Raw genomic sequence first — 25,690 nt, 5'->3', positions numbered from 1 at the left:
TCGATCGTTCGCGATCGTTACAGAATTTTCCTTCGATTCATTTTTTCCCCCCTCGGTTTCAAGGTACTTTGACAGCTCCAGGGAACGCGTCACGTGCTGGAGGTACTCGTGACCCCTGGCGCAATAAATGCAACAACATGCCACTGTCGCACGCGTGACTTACTCCGATGTTGATCTTCTTTTAAATACTTCTGCACCAAGGAAACGAACCACGCAAGGTCTTGCGTTTTTCATTTTTATGCTGAAAATAATACTCGAGAGGTCGCGTCGTCTTTGGGACGAAAGGAAATTCAAAATTTGTTTGTATAAACTGAGAGTTGATTCAAAATATCGCGGTACTGTTAAAAATATGACACCTGAAATGATTTGTTTCAAATGATGCGTTTGAATGAAAGTTTTTATGAAATTTGACATTAATATTGAGAATCGTATTATTTATAATGTAACGTATGATCTGTTTTCTTCTAGATTTGTTTGCTTTTAATTGCTATAATGTAATAATTTTAAGTAAAATGAAATTCTTCGTGATTACCTGTATTCTTGTTTGCTATTGTTTTATAGAAACGATATTTTACAGTAAATACATCTAATTATGCACTCGCTCGTATACTTTTTGCTGATTTAAATCTCCTGGTCATTAATTTTCCTTCACATTAATGATAACTAATTACATTGCAACGCGTGCTGCAACTGTTAATTACACGCGAACACGAACAGAACCAATACGTATGTTACGAAGCCAGTGATCATGCATTTCTATTTTATTGATCGTTTAGATCAAAAACATATGCAAGTAAAATCATTAAGTAAAAATGATAAAGTGGGGCTTGTTAATATTGAATATTTCTAACTGGAATATGTATTTTATGACACTTTAATGTGTCGCAGTAAGCGGAAGCATCGATTGTTTTTTCCCTCAAGCGTAAATTCCATACGAATAAAGCCTTCGAAATCGAAAAATAATGTTAGAAGAACTTTATTAGCAAAGGATATCGCGTCTTCGTCTCTTTTTGAATTGAAAAATCTGAGTGTTTCCATTTTCTCGAGGATAGTTTCGACTCAGGCTATAGCAATGCACTTAAATTTCGTTTTTTGTAACGAATTGAATCGAGAAAACTGCTCCTGAGAACAGCGTTACAAGGAAGCGAAAGAAACCGCAAATTGACGATTTTTGTGGTCGTTTGTCAATAAACGCGGCAACCATTTCGCACACACTTTGCGGTAACCTAAATGACTATACGCAATAGTCATAACACTACCGCGAGTTTCAGAGTTAGGTTTTAATGAAAAAATATTTTAAGTACTGTTTGAAATAATAGATGCTGTACGTTTCTATTAAAATAATATTTTATATAGGAAATTAAATATTTTAATTTTGATAAACTAAAGCATAAAATGTAAAAATCTTTTATACTTATCAAAATTATTATATTCTTCCCAAAAATAAGTATAATTTCGTATTCGTTTTATATTTTCTTGTAAAATATATTGTCTCTTATATAAAAGAAAATTATTTTGTATAATTTGGAGCTTTTAAAAAATGGTCTGGGTTAGATAGAATTAACATATGAGAAACTGAAATATTGGCTCAAGGTATTTTTAGCGAAATGTGCAGATCCGATATATCGGCTTCTGTATACTAAAATAGTCAACGCACAGAACAATTTTTAGCTATAATAAAGACACATTATTTTAGACTTCGAGACAGTCAGTCTGTCATTTTTATCTCTTTTTTATTCAAATAAAATTATACCGTCATCGTTCTAATTACTATTCATTTATCTAACTACTCACTCATGTTTAAGTAAACGTAGGAGGTACGTACATTAAAACTAACATCCAACGAAAGTAATTCACGTACGAGCACTCTATGTCTAATGTACTGTAATCTACTGTTATCTGATGTAGTTGAGTTGACACTTCACATCAACAACAATATTCTGTCTATCTAGTCACTTAACAGCATCTACGTATCTCTTTTAAAAAAGAATTTACGATAGGCGGGTATCCCATTTATCGAAGATCCACGCACGCAGGATTATTTGTGCCTCGTTAAGCATCATTACAAGATAGCATCTACAAATTGTAGGGAACGTTGACTGTAATGAAAAATAATCCTCTTGAAACTATTATTTTCAGAGACGGGCTATATTATGATCGACAGTCGCGGCAGAATAACATTTTTACCATTTTTAAATTGTAATTGATATAGCACATAATTACTAGTTAAATTTGTTTTCTTTGTAACGTTTTAAGTGAAGAAACGAATATCTAACTTAAAGATTTCAAAGTAGATACACGTGGAGCAGTTAGTAACTAGAAAAACAAGTCTTCGAATTCGTTTTGTAAAATTCAAAAATAAATCCAAAGTTTCAGTTTGTTAAAACTATAATTCGTGTTCATATTAATCTGAAAATGATCATCTACTATGATCGTCGTGTTAGTTAACCAAGAGAAGCGTGGAAAGAAAATTTGTAATATAAAAAGACACAAATAGCTTCAGTAATTCTTTTAATAGAACCTAGCTTGGAGAATAGTTTGGAGACCAGTGTCCTAGAAGATCAAGAATCATTTTAACCAGGAAGTCAAGTAGGTCACAGTCGAAATCGAGCGCAATCGACCCACTTCACTGCTGGATTGGGAACACATAAAGATTGAAAAAAGTTCATATAAACTTAAGCCCCATTTGACCGTCTTCCCGAGTTGTAGCCATTTTTGTACTCCTGGGAACATTAGTTGCTTACCTTGGCAGGAAGTGCTCGAAACGGCCTTACCTTCGGCCTAAATACAAGCATAAAGACTTCGTGTCACCGAGTTTCTCAGTTTTTTTAATATTCCACATACCTTGTTGAAGTATTTTAATCACAGCAATGGAGCAATTAATACACAAATGTTCTTAACTGCCCACAAAAATGAAAATCCAGTGAAATTTTGCAAGATTTGTTAAAAAATATTCAAGAATTGCTTGATTACTCTATTCGAAATGTAACGCTGCAATATTATGCATGAATTACGTACGACATACAATATCTGATGGAATATCTCGCAATAATTTATTCAACTGACTATTCATGAAATTGACGTAAGATTGACTTGCTAATCCTTCTTTAAGAAGAACAAGGAGTTATCGAACACTGTGTACGAAACCAGTTACACAAACTCAGTTTGTAATCATTATTTATGCCAATGCAAAAGTGATTATAAGTCAAGGAGAAGATCAGGTAGGACATGTGTTTATAAAGGTTTCTTTAATCGAAGTATGTTTAACTATGACTGACTCTGTGACATTGATTCAGTTTTAGATTTTTTGAAATGAATTAATTAATTTTGAAATTCTGATTTATATTGTATATCACTTTATAGTAAATTATAGCAAATTCTACAAATAGGAAGAAAATAAAATGGTAGAGATAATTTTGTTTGAACAAAGTATTAAACACCAATAAATAGAGGTTTTGTACCTTGATTAAAGAAATAAAGCAGAAACTAGAACGACGTCGATCGTAATAAACATTCTTGGCAAGAAAACTTTTCCTTAGATATTATAACAGATAACTATAACGGCATCGAACGATAACGCGACTTTAGAACAAGTTTCTAAATAGAATAAATGCAATTGAAGTAGTTTTATAATGAAAGCAATCGTGGAATCGAAATCCACATAAGCTTTGAAATTACCTCCTTTTCTATAAAGTAAGACAAATTGCTACTACCTTATATGTATCTTTCATTTCATACTTATTGGAATACATAATTGTTTGTTCAATACTGTCTCATTAGTTTATGTTACTTCTCTTTCGTAGTTTAGATTATTCTATTTAGTAATTTTAAAAGTGACCATAAACTGTTTCTTGTTTTTGATCGTAAGAACGATAAGCAGTAATCACTTGGCGAATAATGAATGTAAATTTGAGATTCGTTCGTAGACTAAATTCCATTTTTTTAAATCCACATCGAAACGAATCAAATTATACTTATTTGAATACACAATTTATTGGCCGGTACTTTCTTATTATTTAATGTTATTTTTCTTTTCTAGTTTAGATTATCCTATTTAGTAATTTGTATAGTGACCACAAACTGTTTGTTTCTTATTTTTGATCGTAAGAACGATAAGCTGTAATCACTTGGCGAATAATGAATGTGAATTTGAGATTCGTTCGTAGAGTAATTTCCATTTACGATTTTTTAAATCCACGTCGAAACGAATCAAAATCAAAATCTCTATACAAGTTTTATCGTGCTTTTGGTCAATTAGTTCGAATGCTTTCTTCGACACGTTGAACAACTTTTGTAGTTTACAACAATTTCTCTTTTGTAGTTTAGATTATCCAATTTACTAATTTTAAAAGTGACCACAAACTGTTTGTTTCTTATTTTCGATCATAAGAACGCTATAATTACTTGGCGAATAATGAATATAAAATTGAGATTCGTTCGTAGAATAATTTACGATTTTTTAAATCCACATCGAAACGATCAAAGTCGAAATCTCTATACAAGTTTTATCTTGCTTTTGGTCAATTAGTTCGAACGCTTTCTTCGACGCGTTGAACAACTTTTGTATTTTACAACAACTTCACTTTTGTAGTTTAGATTATGCAATTTATTAATTTCAAAAGTGACCACAAACTGTTTGTTTCTTGTTTTCGATCATAAGAACGCTATAATCACTTGGCGAATAATGTATATAAAGAGATTCGTTCGTAGACCAATTTCCATATACGATTTTTTAAATCCACGTCGCGTCGAAACGAATCAAAATTGAAATCTCTATACAAGTTTTATCGTGCTTCGGATCAATTAGTTCGAACACTTTCTACGATGCGTTGAACAACTTTTGTAGTTTACAACAACTTCTCTTTTGTAGTTTAGATTATCCAATTTACTAATTTTAAAAGTGACCCCAAACTGTTTGTTTCTTGTTTTCGATCATAAGAACGCTGTAATCACTTGACGAATAATGAATATAAATTTGAGATTCATTCGTAGACCAATTTCCATATACGATTTTTTAAATCCACGTCGAAACGAATCAAAATTGAAATCTCTATACAAGTTTTATCGTGCTTCGGGTCAATTAGTTCGAACACTTTTGACGACGCGTTGAACAACTGTTTCGCTCGGACAATCGGATATTAAAAATCCTCTGGCGCCCGTACAACGAACGAGGCTTGTCGGAAGAGGAAAGATCACGCGCCTCGTAATACTTAATGCCCCGTTAGCGTGCAGCTAAGCGAGCATAAAGTTGATCGTTTATTTATCGGTGCTCGCGTCGAGGTGCGAAATCGGGTTAAGGTTAAGCCGGCGTAACCAGCGAGCAACCAGCGACCAGCAACCGTGTAACTGTTGCAACGACGTTGATGCAACGATCAGCGTCAGGCTGCACGTTGAAAAGGCTCCGGTCAGGGAAACCGACGTCGTATGCATAATTTATGACGGAGGATCGCGCGTATTAAATATAGAGAAGCTCTAAACACCGCGCGAGAGTCTAGACGACCGTTAGCGATAACACGCGAGACGCAAGAAAGTGCGCCGAGGATCGATTTTCCCGGTCGAGAAACCTCGCTGCTCGCTACCAGGCGAACCAAGAAAATCGCTTTTTTTCCTCTTTTTCCACTCGAGAACAGGCGGTCGTGCGCGCACGTGTCCGATCCTCGACATTCCTTCGCGTCTGCATGAAATATTAGCGCTTCGTGCGCTTCGTCACGAAAGCGAACGCTTGCCATTAGATTTACGGACGTTGATTGTATACTTCTACTGAAACTCGTCACGTTGACATGGAACGTTAGAATGCGTTTTTTTTTGCATTACTGTAGCATTTAAACGACAGCTGAGTGGGACATATGCATTCGTTTTAACTGAGATTGTATTTATAATTATACAGAAAATCTTATACACTGATAGAGTATTATATGATTAACCCCAAAATTTAGAGCGTCTTGCCCTGGGAGCCAAGATTTTCTTTAAAGAAAACATGAAATTTTCCAAAATATAATAATTAAGTTACAGATTTATTATTGAAATGGCATTTACAGTAGTTTTTATTGAAAAAAAAACACTACTAGATATCCCGTAGTTGACAGTTTTGGTACATATGCTTTCTACTAGATATCTCGTAGTTGGCAGTCAATGGATTAAAATTGGTAATACATTTATAATTTATTTTCTATTGTTTCTTTTGAAAGGTTTAAACAAAAATAAGTTTCAAGATAAAGTCATGGTTTGAGATCGTCGATAAATGTCAATCAGTTTGTGTATATTATTAATTCTTAATACTTTTTCGACTGAGGTTTTTGCCTAAATGGAACAGACTGGCCACGAGCGGTACACGTTCTCCGTGTCTTTGTCTCGCGAAACGTAACACGAAGGGGACACGTGATTTTCATACACAGGGGTCGACAGAATTTTACCAATCCATTAACGATCGAAGGAAGATTATTTTTGGACACTGTTTCCTCAATTCGGAGATTTGTACAGTTATTAGGAATAATTCTGCGAAAGGAACGTGTTTGGTACAAGGTGTTCTTAAAACACATTTTGTGATTTCGCAGAAGTTATGAGAAATCAGGAGATATTATATATTGTGTTATCAAGTTTGGAGTGTATTTAGAATTAAAATACAGAGAATATTTTATGAAAACATTTTTAACGCAAACGTAAATTGCTAGAAAGATAATATTTATGATTTCTTCACCTTCGAGTATGAAATCTGAAATCCGACAAATTGACGAGTTTTATAAATATAATGTTAATTCGAGAACCGAATAGTCATTCGAAGCAGTGCGTAAGAGACAAACAAATCAATTATCGTTCTCTGATTCGCGAGTGACGTACGAACCATTCATTTTGGGCAACAGTGTTTTGGCTGTCTTCGAGAATATTAATGCCTCGCCAGTGGTCCTGGGACGTGGGACGTAATGTGACTGTTTTATGAATGAACTGGAAATTGTTGGTCGTATTTAACACATTGACGGTTCAATATCCCAAAAATTTTCTATGAGGACAAAATGTTGTCTTTAAACAATTATTCTGTTATCGAAACTGTTCATCTCTAATTAGTAATTATCAAAAGTTGCCATTTTCAACAATTTATCATTAATATTTCAAAAATTAATTATTTTTTAGAGGTTCTGTGGAAATGTAAAATATGGAGAACAGGTGTTCAAATTTTGCTTGCTCTTGTTCTGTAAATAAGTGTAATAGTAATCTTTTATAAAAGGAATTATATTATTTTCTTGCACAAGTGGATTATTTCATTATTCTATGCAAAAATATGGAAGTTATATAGTTGCATTTTTGCTGCACCTTTTGCACACAGAATTATAAGATTTATAAGAGGAATCGATTTGTATAAATGAGTTCTATTTAACTTTTCCATTCTGAAATTATTGAAAAGTTGCAGGATAAATTTGTCTGTATTATCATGCTAATTAAATGAATTTAGTTGATGTATGAAAATAATTTGATATATTGAAAATTTATTCATTTTGTTCGTTCTATTTCGTAATTACTTCAATATTATTCGTGTTATTTGTTAAATTGAAGAACAATCATTTCAAGGACGCAGTTTCCATTAGGCTTTCCGGAAGTCGTCGAAACGAATGAACGATACGGAAGCGAAGATAGAAAATTTGCATTTAAGAGTACAGCGTAATTATTGGAGGAATAAACCACGGATTATTCTAGTGAAACGTAAATTCATTACATATAATTAGTTACAATTTATGCACATAAATAAATCTTCAAGCTCAATTTGATTCTTACGAGCGGTATTATCGAATCTAAAAATACTTCAAGTATACATTATACATATTAGTTTCACTTACAATGTTTTACGCTATTAAAATAAAGTTGAAAGCAAATTAAAAATACATATACTTCGAGTACAGAGATGTAATTTATAAATCATATTCCGAGACTGCAATACTCTGGACTAATTTCTAAACTTACAGAATATGCTGTTGAAACATAAAGAAATTCCCACGGTAAAGGTAAAAAATCAATTGTTTTCTAATCTCTATTTCTCGTTTCACCTGCGAGAAATAATTATTTAATTTCATTTGGCCAACGAAAATATTAATTTATTTCGTTCGACTCGATAACAAAAAATATTGTGCGCCACTGTTGCAGCGTTGGTGGTAAATCTGGTATGTAAATAGTTAAGTGACATTTTCTTATACTTCGCGTATCGACGTGTGATAAACATACACGTCACTAGAAAATAAATATCTAAAGACAGACGTCGATAAGAGACACGTCGATAGCAACAGGTACTAATTCGGCTCGCAGACAGCTGCACGTCGCTCACGTTTCTCACGTTGGCAATCACGTTTCCCGCGTGGCACGTGTGTGTTTCGGTGAGCACAAAATGTTGCAACTTAAATTGTGAGAATTACGAATTCTTTGAAGGAATGCAATGTGATATTCAAAAATCGTTCGCACGTGTGTTTAATTGCAAATGGCGCTGTTTCGATCGAATCGATCTTCGTTCGAAAGCAAAATAGAATACATCGACGAAGAGCAAACCGTAATTCCTATAGTTAGAACGCGTCTCGGATATTTAGCATGCAAAACGTGTACGATCTTTTCGACTTTGATTTACATCTTATTATAGATTCGCACCAGTCGATTGCGAAAATAATGCTATAAATTAAGCGTTTCTTTGATTCTTGCTTACCTCGTGTGTCAGAGAAATGAATCGATCAAATTTATTTATTTTTTTTATTTGATTGCTTGTAAAGGGGACTCGCTAATAACACGCGAAAGAAAGTACTTCATATGTTTTGGAATGGTAATTTATTTTAAAAAGAACTGTTTCATGTAACTGACCTCATGGAACTAAATAGCTTCGGTAATCAGATTCCAGTTTATGCAATGTAATTGAAAGATAATTGCTAATATATGTACTCTATATACATAATGAATATGGTAATATATATATTTATTTTTTACTTTTCCTTACTTTTCCTTTTTGCTTACTCTATCTAAGTTTATCACTCCATAACCTATACTTATTTTTATTGCCAACGTATCAATTTTCTTTTTCTTCTGTTTTTACTCCTTATATTAATTTCTTTCCTTCGTACACAATTTTGATGCAATAAAGAACTATTATTGTTATTGTTATTACAATTATTATTATATATCGAATTTTATAGCCTACTTTGCTCACAAAGAAATTTGTTGTTATCAAATAATGCAATTGAGTTTCTCGATGAATAATTTTTCTTTCGATCGAGCGGCGAGAATTTGAATACAAACTTTGCAGGAGTGCTCGAGCGTCGGTTACGTTCGCGAGCAGCGATCTAAACTACTCTCAACTCGGTTATACATTGATGTTCCTGTAATAAATACGCTTCGTGTATTGCAATTTATCACGGGTGCTAATACGTTGCGCAATTACTCAAGGATTTATCAGTTATCGCGGGAATTCCATCTCCGTGCCATTGATTCGTTATCATTCAAACAACTGAATCAAGAAAAGGATCATTAATTCAGAACTATGCATGCATGAGAATCACCTGTTGTACTCCGCTCGTTTTAAATCAAAAAATATAAGTGGAATCTATTCGATAAGGTGTTGCTCAAAAGAATTCAGCGGTATCAGAGTTTAATTTACTTAATTCCGTCACGTATTATAATTCGAAAAAATAACAACGAAGTTGAGAATTTATGATTTCAGTTTAGACGTTGAAAAAAATATTTCTTAATTAATAGCCTTTTACGATTAATTATCAGTATATAATTCTTCGATAACGGAAATACTTTTCTAAGCTGACTTTCTTCCGCGTAATTATTTTAACGATAACCGTGCGAGCATTAAAACTTTTCATTGACGTAATTCAAGTACTTCATGATTGATTTTGTGACTGCAAAGGCAAAATGCGTTCGTGGCAATGCTATGGGCTTCTACGTGTTGTTGCAATATTGATATTTGTACCGTATCGGGGGATATAGTTGCGCAAATTAACACATGTTCCACCAGTGGGGAGTTTGAGGTTAAACAATAGTTAAAAGTAATCAAGGACAGTGATATCGGGACGAGATATTGCAATTCCTGTACGGTAGATGCGTATCGATGTGATTAATATATGTATTACGAAATGGTTCCATTTCTGGATACACGGTAAAATGACGTAAAAAGTCACACACAACCGCGATTTAGTTATTTAACGTGACTGATCGCTCGAGATAAGCAAATATCTGCATTGTAAATTACAATCTTCTCCCACTTTCTTCGTAATATCAGTGTGTTTTAACCAATGACATGATGCAATAATTTTTTTGCGCGTTACACTAAACATAAATATACTTTAATAGTTACAAGACCTCCAAAATTGAGATTTGTTATGAAGTAATGTTTGTAAATGAAGTTTGTAAATGAAGTACACGTTATTTAATTTCGATAAATGTTGAAAAATGTGTATCTAGAATTTTAAAAATATTCTGAATTTGTTTCACATGAAATCATAAATTATTTATACTTTTTACTTTTGAATAACTAATCCCATTTGACTAATATTATCAGGTACACTGCTGCTTCTTACTTATATAATTAATCGAACAGAGAAAGCTACGAATGTCCTATAATTTTACTTGTAACTGCGGCAGTCGGTTGTCGATAAAAAAGAGGTAATTCATCTGAAACTCGATGACTATGCAAATTGTCGTAATTGCTCACTCGATTACGAATATGTACGAAAGTTTCCATAGAAGCTAAAATATCAACCAATTTCGTACGTCTGTAGACGTACGTTTGACGTCATTGGCGATAGATATAGAACCGATCGAAATTAATGATAAGACACCGGGCGATACATCCCCTTGCTAAGTCGGTGCTTTAGATCGCTTTAAAGTATGCACGATCGGCGAGATATTTTAACGTAAAAGCACGATGGCGTCGAAAGGGGACTCGAATGGAAGAAAACCACGGAGCTACTGTTGCCGTTGCGCATTTCGTCGAGCAAAGAACGCATCGAACACAATGCTTAATCAGTTCTACGTTCAATCTCGAGTTCTTATCTTTTTCCGCGAAAAACATCGGGAAGGTTAATCAATTGCTGTTTGTTTTCATCGAAGGATCACCGCGAAGTTTACATTGCAACGAAAATAGCAACTTGTTCGCGGAACGTGCAAGAGGCACAAAGATAAAGCTTGACAGGGGACATGTCTGACTACCACACGCACGATTCTACTGATGAAAAGATTCACGACTACATCGCCGCTCAAAAGTTGAGTGCGCCGTTGTTTGGAGAAATAAACAATTGACATTTGTATACATTCTTTGAATATACCTGCAGCCCAAACATAACGATTTTACATTCTGCTGATATTGGTTCTTCTTAAAATATAAGACATTTTATATGTACTATGCGAATTACATATTGAGCTACACTAAAATTAGATTGTAATATTTTGTTTAATAACTTCAGTTTAATAAGAAGTAAAGAATCGAGACTGACGAAATCAAAAGAATATTTGTCAAAATTGTTTTTTTATAACACGATCGTATCTAAATTTCTGAATGAATTTGATTCATATTTGAATTATACATTCCCGTCTCAAGATTGAATTAAATCGATCATTACTTCTTATATATATTCGTTTTAAGATAGAATTTGATTTTAAGTAATGTTCTTTCAATATGTGAGAGCAAAATTCATCTTTATTTAAAGATCGATGTTCCAAGCTTTTGTAATATTTTGTGGCGTTGTATACTCGCTCATTGTTCCTGCTGACATTGTGAGCGCCGTGCGTGTGATTTTAACGAAGAAACGCGAACATTTTTCGAACAATGCACATCCCCAGATAAGAATAAACGGAACTGGCAACATCGTTCTTTATAATGTCGACCAAATAACCCTACGGGCTGAAAAATGCTGAGCCATCGATCTCTTGATATTCCGGAAAATCGTGCATAACGTCGTGTAATCGCAAACGTGATTGCAAATTGTTACGTACAATAATTAACGACAACGTTCGATATCGATCGAAATCAGGAAGTGATTGCTAATGGGCTATCGAAACGAGAAAAATGATAATTTCCAGCGCCTCTCTTGTTTAACCTTCCTCTTAAATATGGTAATTGTTTAAATTATCATAATTACATAAGGGAAGCCAGAGTATACTGGACATTGTGTAATCCCAATCGACCACTCCCATCCGACCAGATTACATGAATTTGACTTTTTTATCTGAATTTCGTCGGTGTCCGTTCGATTTTCGCGATTGGCAACGCGATAGGTTCTATATGCTGGATACAATCTTTTTATAGATGATTGAAAACAGTAGTTTGAAAATCTCCGATTCATATACATTTCGTTATGTTTAGTTATAAATATTTTCCACTCGAATCATCGTTGCTAACATTCTTTTCTTCTGCATTTCGAGGTGTACACAACACATAGAACGAAGAATACATCCGTACTACTTTTATATTTACGTGTAATGTACTGGGTGATCTTAGAATCTAAGACAATGAGCAGCTCTGAACGATACAAAAACTATGTATAGGAAAAAGTTGATTCCCTGGATGAATCGATTTTAGTGCTTTCCCAGCAAATCAACTTTCTACCATCGTTAAACTCTTTTATCGTTAAATGTCTCCAATCGCCTGAGCAAAATTATTTTCGCTACGTGTGAAACGAACATTACGTAAAAGTTGGTGGAATGATAAGATAGAGGCAGTTTCGCCCGTTATATTCAGTTGCCGCTTAAGAGGAGACCCTTTATAAACTTTCCGCGTGAGTTTAAGTAAACTTATTCGCGACGACTGACTGATAAGTTTAAAAAATTATCTTTATGATTCCTGTCCCGTTATCAGGTGTAATCCTGAGTATAAAGCCATAACTCTGTGTACCGTAGATAGACCCATCTATATTTTAGTCATTCAGAATATGTGATGCATGTCGAGGCACGAATTATCAGCGCTCGAGCGTCATATTAGTAGGGGAATGAAAACAATGATATTTTATTTATAAGAAAGAGAAACACGGCTTAATAATCTGGTATTCGTTGTGAAAATATAATGTACGTATTGCAATTTGTCATATTCATTCGTGATTTTACATTCATTTTACAGTCAAATTTCTGGGATATCTAATTAAGATAAGTACATTTATTTTAAGATTCAACTTTTTAAAGTCAAAGAAAACGTGTTCAATTTTTCGCTGGTTTTCAAAATTCCCTCTATTTTCATTCTCGTAGGATTCAATTTTTATATCGAATAGAGCGACATTCAAGGCGCAAACGTTTTGCATGCTCAATTTTTCCTTTCTGATATATTTTTGACGTTTAAAGATTACAATTTTATAGATTGGGATCATCATGATTCATCGTATAATACGAAATTTTGGAGTACTTCGTTTTACCATCCTGACGACCCAACTCTGTATTATACTTTTAAAATAGAACCAACAAATTAATTCAAATCCATATATGTCAGCTATATGTTTAGTAAGTATTTTAAGAATCCTATATTTTTTATAATTTACTATTTAGTTGCTTTGCATCAAATTGCAATATATTGTATACTTTTCCTAAGAGCTCTAAAAAGGATCCAGTATAAGGTTGAAACGTCGTCTCTATCTATTAATCAACTTATGTATATGTTATCAGCAGTACCGTAACCTATTCTTATGCTATTTCCGGCTACACGTGCAGTTTTCACGATTCTTGGAAGAACGGTGTGCCTGATTCTTATCAGCGGACATTGTTCTCGTTCATATTACTTCCAGGGTGCGAGAATATCAGCAAAATGAGCACGTTAATATTTGATCGGTTCTTCTTTCTGAAATAGCGTGTAGCATGACAGAGAAATGACAGATATCGATCGTGCTATTGCTAATGTCGAGATGGCCTACCTTTGCGGTATGTTCATTCTCGCATACCCTACTTTTCGCACAGCGCAAGAATATTTATAGACTTTTACTCCACACGAGCGTATTTCTTCGACGCTCAAAACAAACGATGGACGATCGATTTATATTTTTGCGTACACACGAACGCCTCGTTGTTGGAACCGACGTCACTGAACTTTCACAAATCTGCCAGACGACCACGTCCGTTTAAATATTCCCCCCAATTAATTTCAGAATTTTTTCGTCGACACACACTAAAAGTGTCAAGGTTGCTTTTACAGCATTATTAACTATCTGGAAACTTTAAAATAGAAATTCACCAGCATCAATGATCTTGCTGATGACTTGCTGATGAATGATGACTTGCTACGCGTTCTCTATTAGCATATTAAAAGTTGTATAAATTAGTTATATCGCGTATGATCATTTGCAAGAACCGAATGACGTATATTTTTGTTGTTCTTGTTTGGCCATGGACAAAATTTTATTGAAAAATATATTTATTATTTCTCACTTATAATGTATTCAACATTCGTTTAAAACTGACTGGTCTTAAATGCCTAAACAAGAAACTCGAATAAATTTTAAAAACTTGTATCGACTTATTTGACTTTCATATTTTGACATTTAAGAGCACTCAGTTTTAAACGAGTACAGACTGTGTTAATTTTATTACTGTAACACGAACGTTTGACAAATTGTGTCATATGAATATATTCCTTGTTTACTTTTACGCGATATAATATAGACAATTATATAAGATACCGAGAGCATTAGTCATTTGGTTTTTATATCGCACATAGGTAATGTGTCAACAATTGTCAGTACAATATCTATAGTTTACTTAACGAATATCTGTTAATTTTATTTTCATTTGCATAAAATTATTTACTACCAGTAGTCTTAGAGAAAATTAAGCTTTTGGAATTTGTTAGTAATGTGGGGTGATTGATATCAAGTACGTCAGCAATTGTACAAAATACATAATGAACAGATAATAATTAAAAAGTGATAAGTGACATCAAAGATTCCTGATTTTCCTCGAACGATAACCTTCGACGGAAAAAATCGTAGAAGAAACACAGTGATGGATTGACATTACGTTTGGGTTGAAGGATGTCACTCCAAGTATAAAACAGTGTGAAAATGGGTCATTGATATTTCGACGCTACAGCGAATAATAAGCGTCCTCGTGGCGATTGTATGTAAGTAAGTGCGTGCACGGTCGGTTGTTTTTCCCCTTGGAAACTATTATTTACACACCATCTAATTCCCGATACGCTTACTGCGTCACTTTTGGTGGCACACAACGGTAAATTGCTTCGTTCGACTGACCTACTTCGAAAAATAAGTTCCGTCCCTTTAACCTGTTAGGTATCGGCGCGTAAATGATTCCACTATCGTTCATATTCAACGAATTACATTTCGACTCCCGCGAGCATGAACACTAATGCAATCCCTCGGCTCCAAAATGGAAACAGGCAAAATTTTACTTAAATAATGGATAGACGAGTAAAAACCCAGTATACTGATTTATCAGTGGCATATATCGAAGCAAACTGTTGTTCAGAATTTTAGTTAATTAACCAATTTTAATTTTCATTCATTCTACGTGAAATATAAATTCATTTTATAATTTATATTAGAATTTCTGTTTAATATTTTTATTACGTTATATTCCTTTGTTAATTTTAAAATCAAACGAAATTTTCGATTTTTGTCTCGCAAAGAAATATTCTTGAACTTTGAACTATTCACGAACTAAAGCGAACAAAGTAAAACTTTTGCCATGAAAAGCTACATTGAGGAACTTTATAGCAATAAAGTTAACTGACATTATGCTGGTAGGTTAAAAAAAAATGGAACTTGAGACTCTGCGGATGTTCCTAGGAAGTTACAAACCGGCTCGAAACACATATCGCTCACTCTGCGTAATCCGAGGCGAAGTTTAGCGTTTCTACTACAATACATGTCATCGCGTACCGTACGAATCAATACCGTATAGCTGGAAATAAAGTACGTGGCAATATCCTTATCGTGCTTATATATAGCTCTATTTTCTAAAACTGGCCAATCCCATAAATAGACGTCGCTCTCTGTACACGTACATCAACGTAATCGAGACACGAAAGTGGAATATTACCTAAAAATAGACTCTGCGTATGTCTGAGGTATTGCCATCGACACTATCAGAGTATACGTTGCTTGTTTATTTATTGCCAATGTAATAAATTATTTCAGCGGTTTCAACTTCAATTAAATATTATTACATTTATTTTTAATATATTCCGACAAAATATTATCTATAATTTAATGGTTCTCGAACACTAAGGTAAATGCTCTTCTAAGAAGAAACAGGATTTCTGTGTCTGACATTTATAAGCAAAATATTTTATATTTATTTTAATTAATTCACATTTCAGTTATTTTTAATGAGTTTGATTCATCGAATATAGAATATTATTCGAAATTCTTTAAGTAGGAAATAAATTGTATTTACTATACTATACGTATAATTATGAGAATTCAAGTGACCAATTGCATAATTATTTTCAATTAAAAATTAGCAACGGTAATATTTATTAAGACGTATGCCAGACAATTGGAAACTACTTGATTTAAATTTTGACGTAATTCCTATTTTTATAACCTCGTTTAAAATTCATAAGTCCTATCTAGACTTGTCTTTTTAACATTTCATCTTGAGAATAAATTTTGTCAGCTCCTAATGAACCGATCTGTCACCCATATATAGATGACGTGAAAGACAACGTGTTAAATGAGACAAGTGGTTTATTTAAAGTGATATAACAAAAATATATTGATGTATTCGTTAAACTTCAAAACCAAGAGATGTTTATTTATTCACATTTTCTTTACTAAAAGTATTGTTTCGCTCTTTGCATTTTTTACTGTTTTCTTAGTAAAGCAGTTATGTATTACTGGTTTCTATCGGGCAACATAGTAGAGTTAATTATTTATTAATACCACGTTTCGATCGTAGATGTACTATGACCTCTTTAGAAGTAATCAATCTTTAAAAACGATCGTAAAGAAACAGTTATGCTAAGGCAGTAAACAAATTTCTTAATTCTTTATTCAGTCTTGTCACGGGCAAATCGAGGAAATTAAACTCAAAATTTAAATTCAATTCCAACATTTCTATCAACTACTCTAAAAATAAAAAAAAAGAATATATTAACATCATCCAAAGCAGGTAGATTAAATTTAAATACACCTTCAATTTTTCATCTTATACATTCACACCTTTTTTGTACTGTATACTGTATATATTTTTCCACTTCGTTAGGTAGAAGATCGAATTTAAATTTCAAATTTAATTTCCTCGATTGCCCACAACAAAATCAAATAAATATTCTGTTCACTTCCGAGCCCCAAGCATTTACACGGAATTCAAATAAAACATCTCCTTTATTTTCTTCTCATATTTTATATACACCTTGCTGGACTAAAAAACACAGTCTCGATGTTACGAAACCAAATCATATCTTTTTAGACTATATATATATTTTTTCACTTCGTTAACCCCTTAACGCTCATATTTTTCGAGTTAACCAAGAATGATCAGTTTTCTTTATTGGATTTGTTTCTAAAACTGCGGTTTTTGTTATTTACAATGTTGTATCCAACGTATAATTTGAAGAAAAACAAATATTATCATCCCTTAAACCATTAGATTAAACAAATATCGTTTTTCAAAGCAGTCAGACTCGGGCATGAACGTTAAGGGGTTAAGCAGATGATTCGAACTCTAGTCGAAGCGTTCGATCGAATTTAAATTTCAAATTTAATTTCCCTGATTGCCCGCAACAAGATCGAATAAATATTCTGTTCACTTCCGAATCCCAAGCATTTATATAGAATTCAAATAAAATATCTCGCTTATTCACCCCATATTTTATACACACCTTGATGGACCAGGAAACACACGGTCTTGACGTTACGAAACCAAATAAGGAAACATTAATTTCCCCGCGGAACTTGTCCTTCGGGTTTTATTATTCCCGAGAGAATTCGAAGGTATCCGCGGCCAAAAGAACGACGTCTGAGACCACGAGTTGTAAAATTGACAATCTCTGTTTGCGATTTCAGCAATGTCCTTGGAGGAGTCGAGGCGTTCGCAGCGTCCGTACAGGTACGGGATGGTTCTCCTTTGCGTTGGAGCTCTGATAAACTGGTTAGGCCTCGCCGAGAACTACGTTGAACCGGTACGATATGTCGGTGTTGCTTGCATAATCGCGGGGGCTCTTCTCATATGTGCCGCAATGTGCTGTTGGCTGCACGCACCGCCAAGTAGGGCAACCATGCACACACAACACACAAATCATCCGATCACAGCACAGGTAAGACTTCATTTTCTTAACCAGCGACAATGATAAACGTTTCGTCGAAACCATCAAGCACACCGGTGCGTCGGGATTAGTGTCACGGTGCCATTGAAGAAAAATCTTGGCGCAAGTTTAATTCAATAAAAGAAAAGAACTCCTTACGACCGACCAGGCGGGTAACATATGGAGCAGGGTTGTCTAAATCTCTTCCCTTTCATTGTTATTAGAACGTCTAATCACATTCAACGTACTCTTCATTATCGTTTACCTCTTCCCAATCGTCTGGTAATTTTTTAAATGTGAATTTAAAGATTTTGACTGGAATACATTTTCCTAACGACCGAGCAGGAGGGAAGCATATGGAGCAGGGATGTCTAAATCTCTTCCCTTTCATTGTTATTAGAACGTCTAATCACATTTAACGTATTATATATTCTTCATTATTATTTACCTCTTCCAAATCGTCTCGATTTTAAATCTGAATTCAAAGAATTTGATGATGTTTTACTGGAATACATTTTCGAGCTTATTTGTCAGGAAGGAAATGCAAAGTATTTTAAAAAGAATGGAGAGGGTGGATGCTGGGGAACCATCCAAGCTGGAGAGAGGATTATATTGAGAAAAAAGGGTGTCTAAGGAAATTTCAACCTTCGTATTATATTGAAGCTAAAACATTACATAATTTCATAAGATATTTCGGAAGGCATCATTGTTTTTATTAACGCTTACACGGCAGTCGGTAGATCCTTTTGGACTCTGGTATCAGTTATTTTTTTTATTTTTTATAATTTTTCTGGTGTAAGATTGATTATAATTCATTTTCTGACGAACGAAACGTGTATTCGATATTACTACAGGTTACAAATTTAATTACATAAAATAGAGTATGGGTCTAAGAAGACCCAGCGACTGATTCTCGCGTAACTATGTTAGCGATAGCGGTGCAAGTGTTAGTAAAGAAAACTGGTTTCGCATTCTGCAAGCAGTGATACGTAGAACATGGTTCAGTACATAAAATGAGCATCATGGGTTCCTGTAAGCTGTGGAGAAGAATGAAATATAGGAACTATTATTCTTCCAACCGCGACTTCATTCTCATTATTGACGAAATATGTATTAGAGAAATAGGTCCTTTCCTCAACTATGTATTTTATTATCGTCCACAAATACACTGTTTTCAATGAAAGCACGATTTGAAAACCGATAAAAGGTAGTTTTGAGAATCAATTTCTCAAACTCTGTTACGAAAAGTCTTACAACGAATTAATTCATTCTTGTAATAATTGATAAAGGCCAGGTTACAAAATAAAATAATTTAAGTGGTACAATTTTGCAATATTCACCTACTACGAGAAAAAGTACGCTCATCGTAATCGGTATTTACGTTTCGATACATTGTAACTATTTTTCAGGTATTTCCAGCGTATTCCACTATTATGCAAAACACTAATAGCGTACTCGAATTCCAAGTTTTAAATATTCTCATGAATTTTAATAGACTTAAATTATTCCATGGGCCATTACCGCTTCTATTTCTGTATTTGCCGATTGTTTCCCATTCCATACAATGGAAAAGCAATTTGTTCGCATAGTTTCCCTCGAAACTCCATTGTACGATTAACGAGCTCGTGATACGATATAATTATCGCGGTTTCCCTAATGGTTGCAAAAGCGATTCTACGATCGATACAATGTTCCACGTCGCTTCGTCGGAGTTCTTACTTTTTTCCTCGATGTAATGAACCGTACGTACGTCGCGGTTTAAGGGTTTCGAAACGCTGGTCTTGATCGAAGCCTCCAAAGATTATAGCGTTTTTAGATCGATCCGGGTCAACCCCCTCTCATATGTCGTAAGGTACTAGTGTATACTATAGCGGTGTACAACCTAGCCGTAATTATCGGTTGTTTATAAATGTGATACGGGATACGAATAATACAGTGGAACTGTCATTATCCGAACGTCTCTGTTACTTGAATACTTTACTATAACGTGGCTTCGTAGAATATCTCACCTTCTGTTAAAACACTTTTTTAAAACTCGCTGACGTACGATACAATCGTGTCAAGTCATTTAAAGTTTTCGATTATATACCTTTTTTCATTTTCAGATAAAATATTCAAGACACTATAATTTTTCGTGCAATAAAATTTGTTGTGTACTTCTCATTGTGACACTTTGGAAGGCAATTTCAACCCTTGTATGTAGAATAATATTGATGCAGTTACGCCCATTCAAACAATTTTAAATTTCATGGTTTGAAGTCTCTTTATAAGTTACTCTTGGCAGATATTAACTTTAAACTCCAATTAATTGTGTTTCCTAGAAAGAATTCACTAGTTTTTCTAGGCACCTGCTTATATGCTATTGTATTACATTTTTTGTGTTTATATTTCCTCAAAATTTGAATATATTTTCCATGTCTAAGCCAACATTTTGAAATAAAGAATTAATTGTAAATGAATATTACAACTTTTTAATGAAGCTAGTTTAAATCTATGTTTATATTACACTTTCATCTCACTTTTGTTCATAAATATAATCACAATTTTATCGTTTAACTTGGTAAAAAATTCTTTATTTAAATTTCCGTTTCTCCAGTTTTCTGTGCATACTTTAATATTCGAACGTCCTATTCTCGAAACACTTTACTATTAACAGTTAAATCTAATTCTGATCGTCACATCGTAGATCTGAAGTAGAAATAGAATTTGAAAGTATCATAAAATCAGTAAGAATTTATGGTATTTGGAAAGCTGTGGTTATTAAAATTGAAATCGTCTTCACGATGAATTTTTTAAGTACTCATGCCATTGAAAGAATATATTTCCTTATATTAGTTTTCCATTTATGTTATGTTCGATGGTTGCTGAAAGATTATAATCGCTTTAATCAAACCAATTTAGTACAGAAACTAAGAATAGAGTAAAATAGTTAACTTTCAATTTTTTCTTTAAGTTTCTTACAATCAACTTGTCATTCTATAAATAGGGTTAATGGAGTTTCAACTGTATGTACAGATAATTTCCTTGGCATAAGATGATAGTTCAGCGTTTTATTTAATTAATCGATGACCCTCTTTGAAGGTATATATATGTATATAGACAAAGGAACACGACTTCATAAGTTTTAAGTCTCGAAATCGAGAAACAATTTCAAAATTATATTTTAAACCCATCAAAAGATTTAGTTTAAAATTTCTTGGTTTCGTACTCTCATCCATCGTTTTCTATAAAGTCACGAATTTGGAGGATTCGAAATATAATTGTCAGATTATTTCTAAATTTTGAAATTCTTATAATGAAGAATGAAATGGTTTTCTTTTGTAAACTGTGCTTTGCTGTGCGTTGTTAATAATTTCTACAGCTACTGGTAGAACCACAAGCTCTTATGCTCGTAATCATGGATTCGAATTTCATTAACCAGGATAACAATATTGTTTTCTTTTTTAATTGGTCCGTTTTACGATTGCGATAGCATTGTATACGATAATCATTGTACACACTTCACGGACACACAGAAACACATTTTTTACCATTCACTTCTTCCGGGAAAACAACTTGGTTGACTTAGCAGTATACCAAGTTGGTGCAATTATAAATGAATCTCTTGGAGGAAGAAAAAAATGTATTTTATTTGACGTCTCTATAACGCACATACGTAAATTATTTACCAAGAAGCAAAGCAAGGTGCAACTGAAATATTTTAAACCTGAGCTCGAGAAAATGCATATAATACTAATAAACAATTAAATAGTCTATTAACCTAACCTCGAGTAGAGATTAAGGAGACAGGAGATGTTACATTTTTCCAAATGTCGACCATGACACAATATAATGCTACTTCTTGGGTGCAGAGGAAACTCCATAAACCCACTTTTGTTAAATTATACGGCGAACAAAATTAGAACCCGCGACCTCGAACTCATCTGCTTCCGCTTCTACGATCTACTTCGACGAAAGAAAGTGACAAAATTTGATATTCATAGTATACAGTTATTCCTCCTCGTATTTATACACTATAATGGCGTTCCACTGTAAATGAAAACAAACTTATGAATTTTTTCCATTTATTTTTACTAAATGTTTTTTAATGCACTGTATTATTTCTATTTACTAAATAGCTTTGCTTTCTTTTTTAATACTAAGTAATGGTCAATTACAAAACCAACAGAGAAATATAATATAAAGAGTATATAGTAATAACAATGTGAATAATACTCGGTTTTCTCAAGCGGTCACCCATCCTAGTACTGACCGCAGCCAACGTTGCTTAACTTCAGTAATCGAACACGACCTTCGACGAGTTTTCTTTTTAATTTATTCAAATACAAACTCTTAAAAACTCGATTTACGAAACAATTTATACCAGTTTCTAAAACTCGATTCATAAGAAACAACACTTTTTTTCCATTTCTAGTGAATCGTTATTATAATGTACGAATACGAGCAACTGTATCTCGGGTATATTCAGAACATCTTATCAACTTCTTTTTAAAAGTTCCTTAAATCCAAAGACTGACAGTTCCAGTCCTTCCCTTAACCAAGTATAGTTCTCAACGCCTTACCTCCGCGCGTAATTCACTCGCTAGCCTCTGGTATCGCGAACATTCGCGCGTGCCATGTGGTGTTTCGTAAATCCACGATTAATCGGCGTAAACTCGCGGCGGATGAATACAACGATCGTCGGGATTTACGTTTCACGTGTGGCCCGCGGGGAAAATCATCGATCGTCTAAATCGTCGAACACGTGGCGCGTCGTTCCGTCGAAAGCAGAAGTTGCATCAGGCAGATACGATCGTTGCATATTCTTTTTCGCGAACGTCACGGAATTTCCGGCGGTCGATCGGATTCGCGACCGTCGTTCGCGGAAGATTTTTTTTTTCGCGAGTCGCTCATCTCACCGCGATCCTATCGCGTCCACGCTCGTGGCGTCCCGCTTTCGTCGTTTCAGCGCCATTCTGTGTACGCTTTCATTGTCCCCGTGGATCTTGATCGCGCGTTGTTCCCACGAAAAGACTCGTTCTCGATCCTTTTTTTCTCTCCCTCCCCCCTCTTACAGAGCAGCGCGTAGGTGTAACGCGACTTAAAATAGCGGCCGTTTCTCTTTTCGTTGCGGGAGAGGAAACAATAGAAATGCATAGGTCTGTCTGCGGCTCGATGCATAAAAGAGGTCGGTGGTAGTTACAGCGATTAACTGCCATAAGGATATTCACCCGGAAGCTCGTATCTATATTTATCGGCAACCATCCTTCGATGTACGCTACAGTTACAATTGACATGCGTGCAAGTGTGAGAAAACAGTTTACGACGCGACGTGATAATGACAACGGTTCTGTAGCGGTTTACCTTGATGCAGTCGTATGCATAGTTTTTATTTAAAAATTTCTTGAGCAATTTGTGGCAACGAAAAAAATTAATTACGTATCACGTAAGACAGAGGCAAACAAATTGACAAGATTTTAAACGACAAGAATGCAGTAGGAAATTACGAACATACTATTCTTTCGGGTACTTTCTAGCTTCGAGTGCAACGAATATCTTGGTAGTTACTGTATTTTTTGATAATATAAATGAGATGACACGAGTTGGATTTTTTGAAAGGAAAAACTCAAGGTTCATGTATATTTCTTTGCTAAAACTGTAAATATAATTTACAGGAGGTCAACAACTGTCGTATGAGTAATATTAGATACCGGTAATTGGCTATGCAGCCAAAGACTATTTTGAGATTATAGTAATAGAGTAATTGGCTTTACGTTCGTTGTTTCACGAATTGCTAGACTTTACCTCGACAAAATTATCTTACTTTTCTTTAGCATTGAAAATGTTAGGAACTCATTCGAGAGTTGCACCCTTCTTTTCTTGCGTTGATAGAAAAAAGTAATTATTAAGCTCCCTTTTCTTAATGCTGATCACTTTACTCCATTTACGCAATTTTGATAATTCTTTGAATTTTTAAAAAAATTTTTGTAAATCTATTTTTAATGTTAATAATTCCAGCTGTTATTTCAATCGCTTTTAATAAAATTCTTTTCCATCGAAACGCTATGATTTGAACTTTTTAATATCTGAATATAGAAATACAAAGATTTCAGAAATGCAATAGTTAAGAACATCCTTTGAAGATCCTTTAAAAAACTATACAAAAATTGGAAAAAGAAATACTATTGTTATTACTGCTTCGCAATTAAGAAAAATGAGACCTTGCAGAATTTTCTAGGATAAGTAGAACCGGAAACATAGTGATTCAAAATTTGATAAAAGTATCGAAACAACGCAAAATAAGTTGAAACATGCATACTTTTTATTTCTTTTTTAAAGTTCTCTAATTGATATTATGAAATGTCTACTTTTAAATATTTCATTTCTTAATTTATTATTCTTCCGGATATTGAATCATCATGCTATAACGGTTTAAATTAATTCTAATCCTGAGAACATAGCGTGAAACTGACAATGTACGCTTTTGTATCTAATTATGGCATCAATGCAGAACCGTGAACAGTTAGTAACAGGAGCAACATATTATAGAGTAACCAGAAGTAATCGGAGTTTTATACAAAATTTTTGCAATTTTCGTATATAAATTATTTATTGTTTACATTTTATACTGCAAATTACCTGTTATATATCCTTTCACCTGATATAATTGCCTGTAGTTTTTGTTCTGGCTCTATTTTGACTCTATATTAACTCAGTGATCTTATATTCTTATATAATTATATTGTATATTAAAATACCCCTTCAAGAAAGTATGGTTCTGATAATTTTACCAAACGTTTGAAAATACAAATCAAAATACAAGGAAGTTGTTTATCAAACTTTGAATATATTATTAACGAAGATAATGCTTGTCAGATAACAAAAAGTGTAAGAAACGTTTGGAAATTTATTTATTTTTATAACATATTATGTAGAAATTATTTGTAGTAAATTCCTCGTAGATGGGAATCGAGGTACGAATGAATGGCTTGGAGGCTTTTCTAAAACAATATCGTTTATTACATGACAAAAACAACTGAAATCTAACTCACGGTAATTCTCACGACTCACAACTCGCAAAAACCCACAAAATGCCCACGAAAACTCTCTCTCAACTCGCTAAACTCGCTCTCGACTCACTGAAGCCTCTCTACACACAGCTTATATCCTTCTTCGAATTTATAAACATTCACACAGCACATTCATTCCTACACTACCTTTTCTGGAGTTTATTGTAGGCATAAAATCTCTGGAAAAGTATAGAAGTTTAGAGATCATTCATCACCAGATTTACGAAGAAAAGAATTCTGAAGTAAATTGCAACTTAAGTTGTCTTTATATTTCTGTTCTTTTAGTGTTTTCTATTCTTCTTTGAACTCTTTACGTTTATAACGCTATGGTCTATTCCTATAACCCGATGAATAACCTCGAAAACCGCCTTTCCAGAGATTATATGACTGAAGAGGGCACCAGGAAGAGAATCGAAACGTTGTTAAA

At 33.8% G+C, this 25,690-nt stretch overlaps 1 protein-coding gene across 1 annotated transcript in view; it reads left to right on the top strand.

The window, feature by feature from the left end:
- LOC122401389 overlaps nucleotides 1-25,690 on the top strand; it is a 42,258-nt gene that overhangs the window by 12,098 nt on the left and 4,470 nt on the right. Inside the window, exon 2 of the mRNA XM_043403477.1 lies at nucleotides 17,976-18,226. Within this exon, the coding sequence (XP_043259412.1) occupies nucleotides 17,978-18,226 (249 nt within the window). The 5' untranslated portion in view covers nucleotides 17,976-17,977. The remainder of the gene's footprint in view (nucleotides 1-17,975; nucleotides 18,227-25,690) is intronic.

The sequence above is a fragment of the Colletes gigas genome, unplaced genomic scaffold (genome assembly GCF_013123115.1).
Source record: "Colletes gigas isolate AHSC1104 unplaced genomic scaffold, ASM1312311v1 Colletes_gigas_Sc00024, whole genome shotgun sequence".
Lineage (NCBI taxonomy): Eukaryota > Metazoa > Arthropoda > Insecta > Hymenoptera > Colletidae > Colletes > Colletes gigas.
The sequence above is the reverse complement of the archived record's forward strand: the minus strand, read 5'-3'. Positions and strand labels throughout refer to the sequence as shown.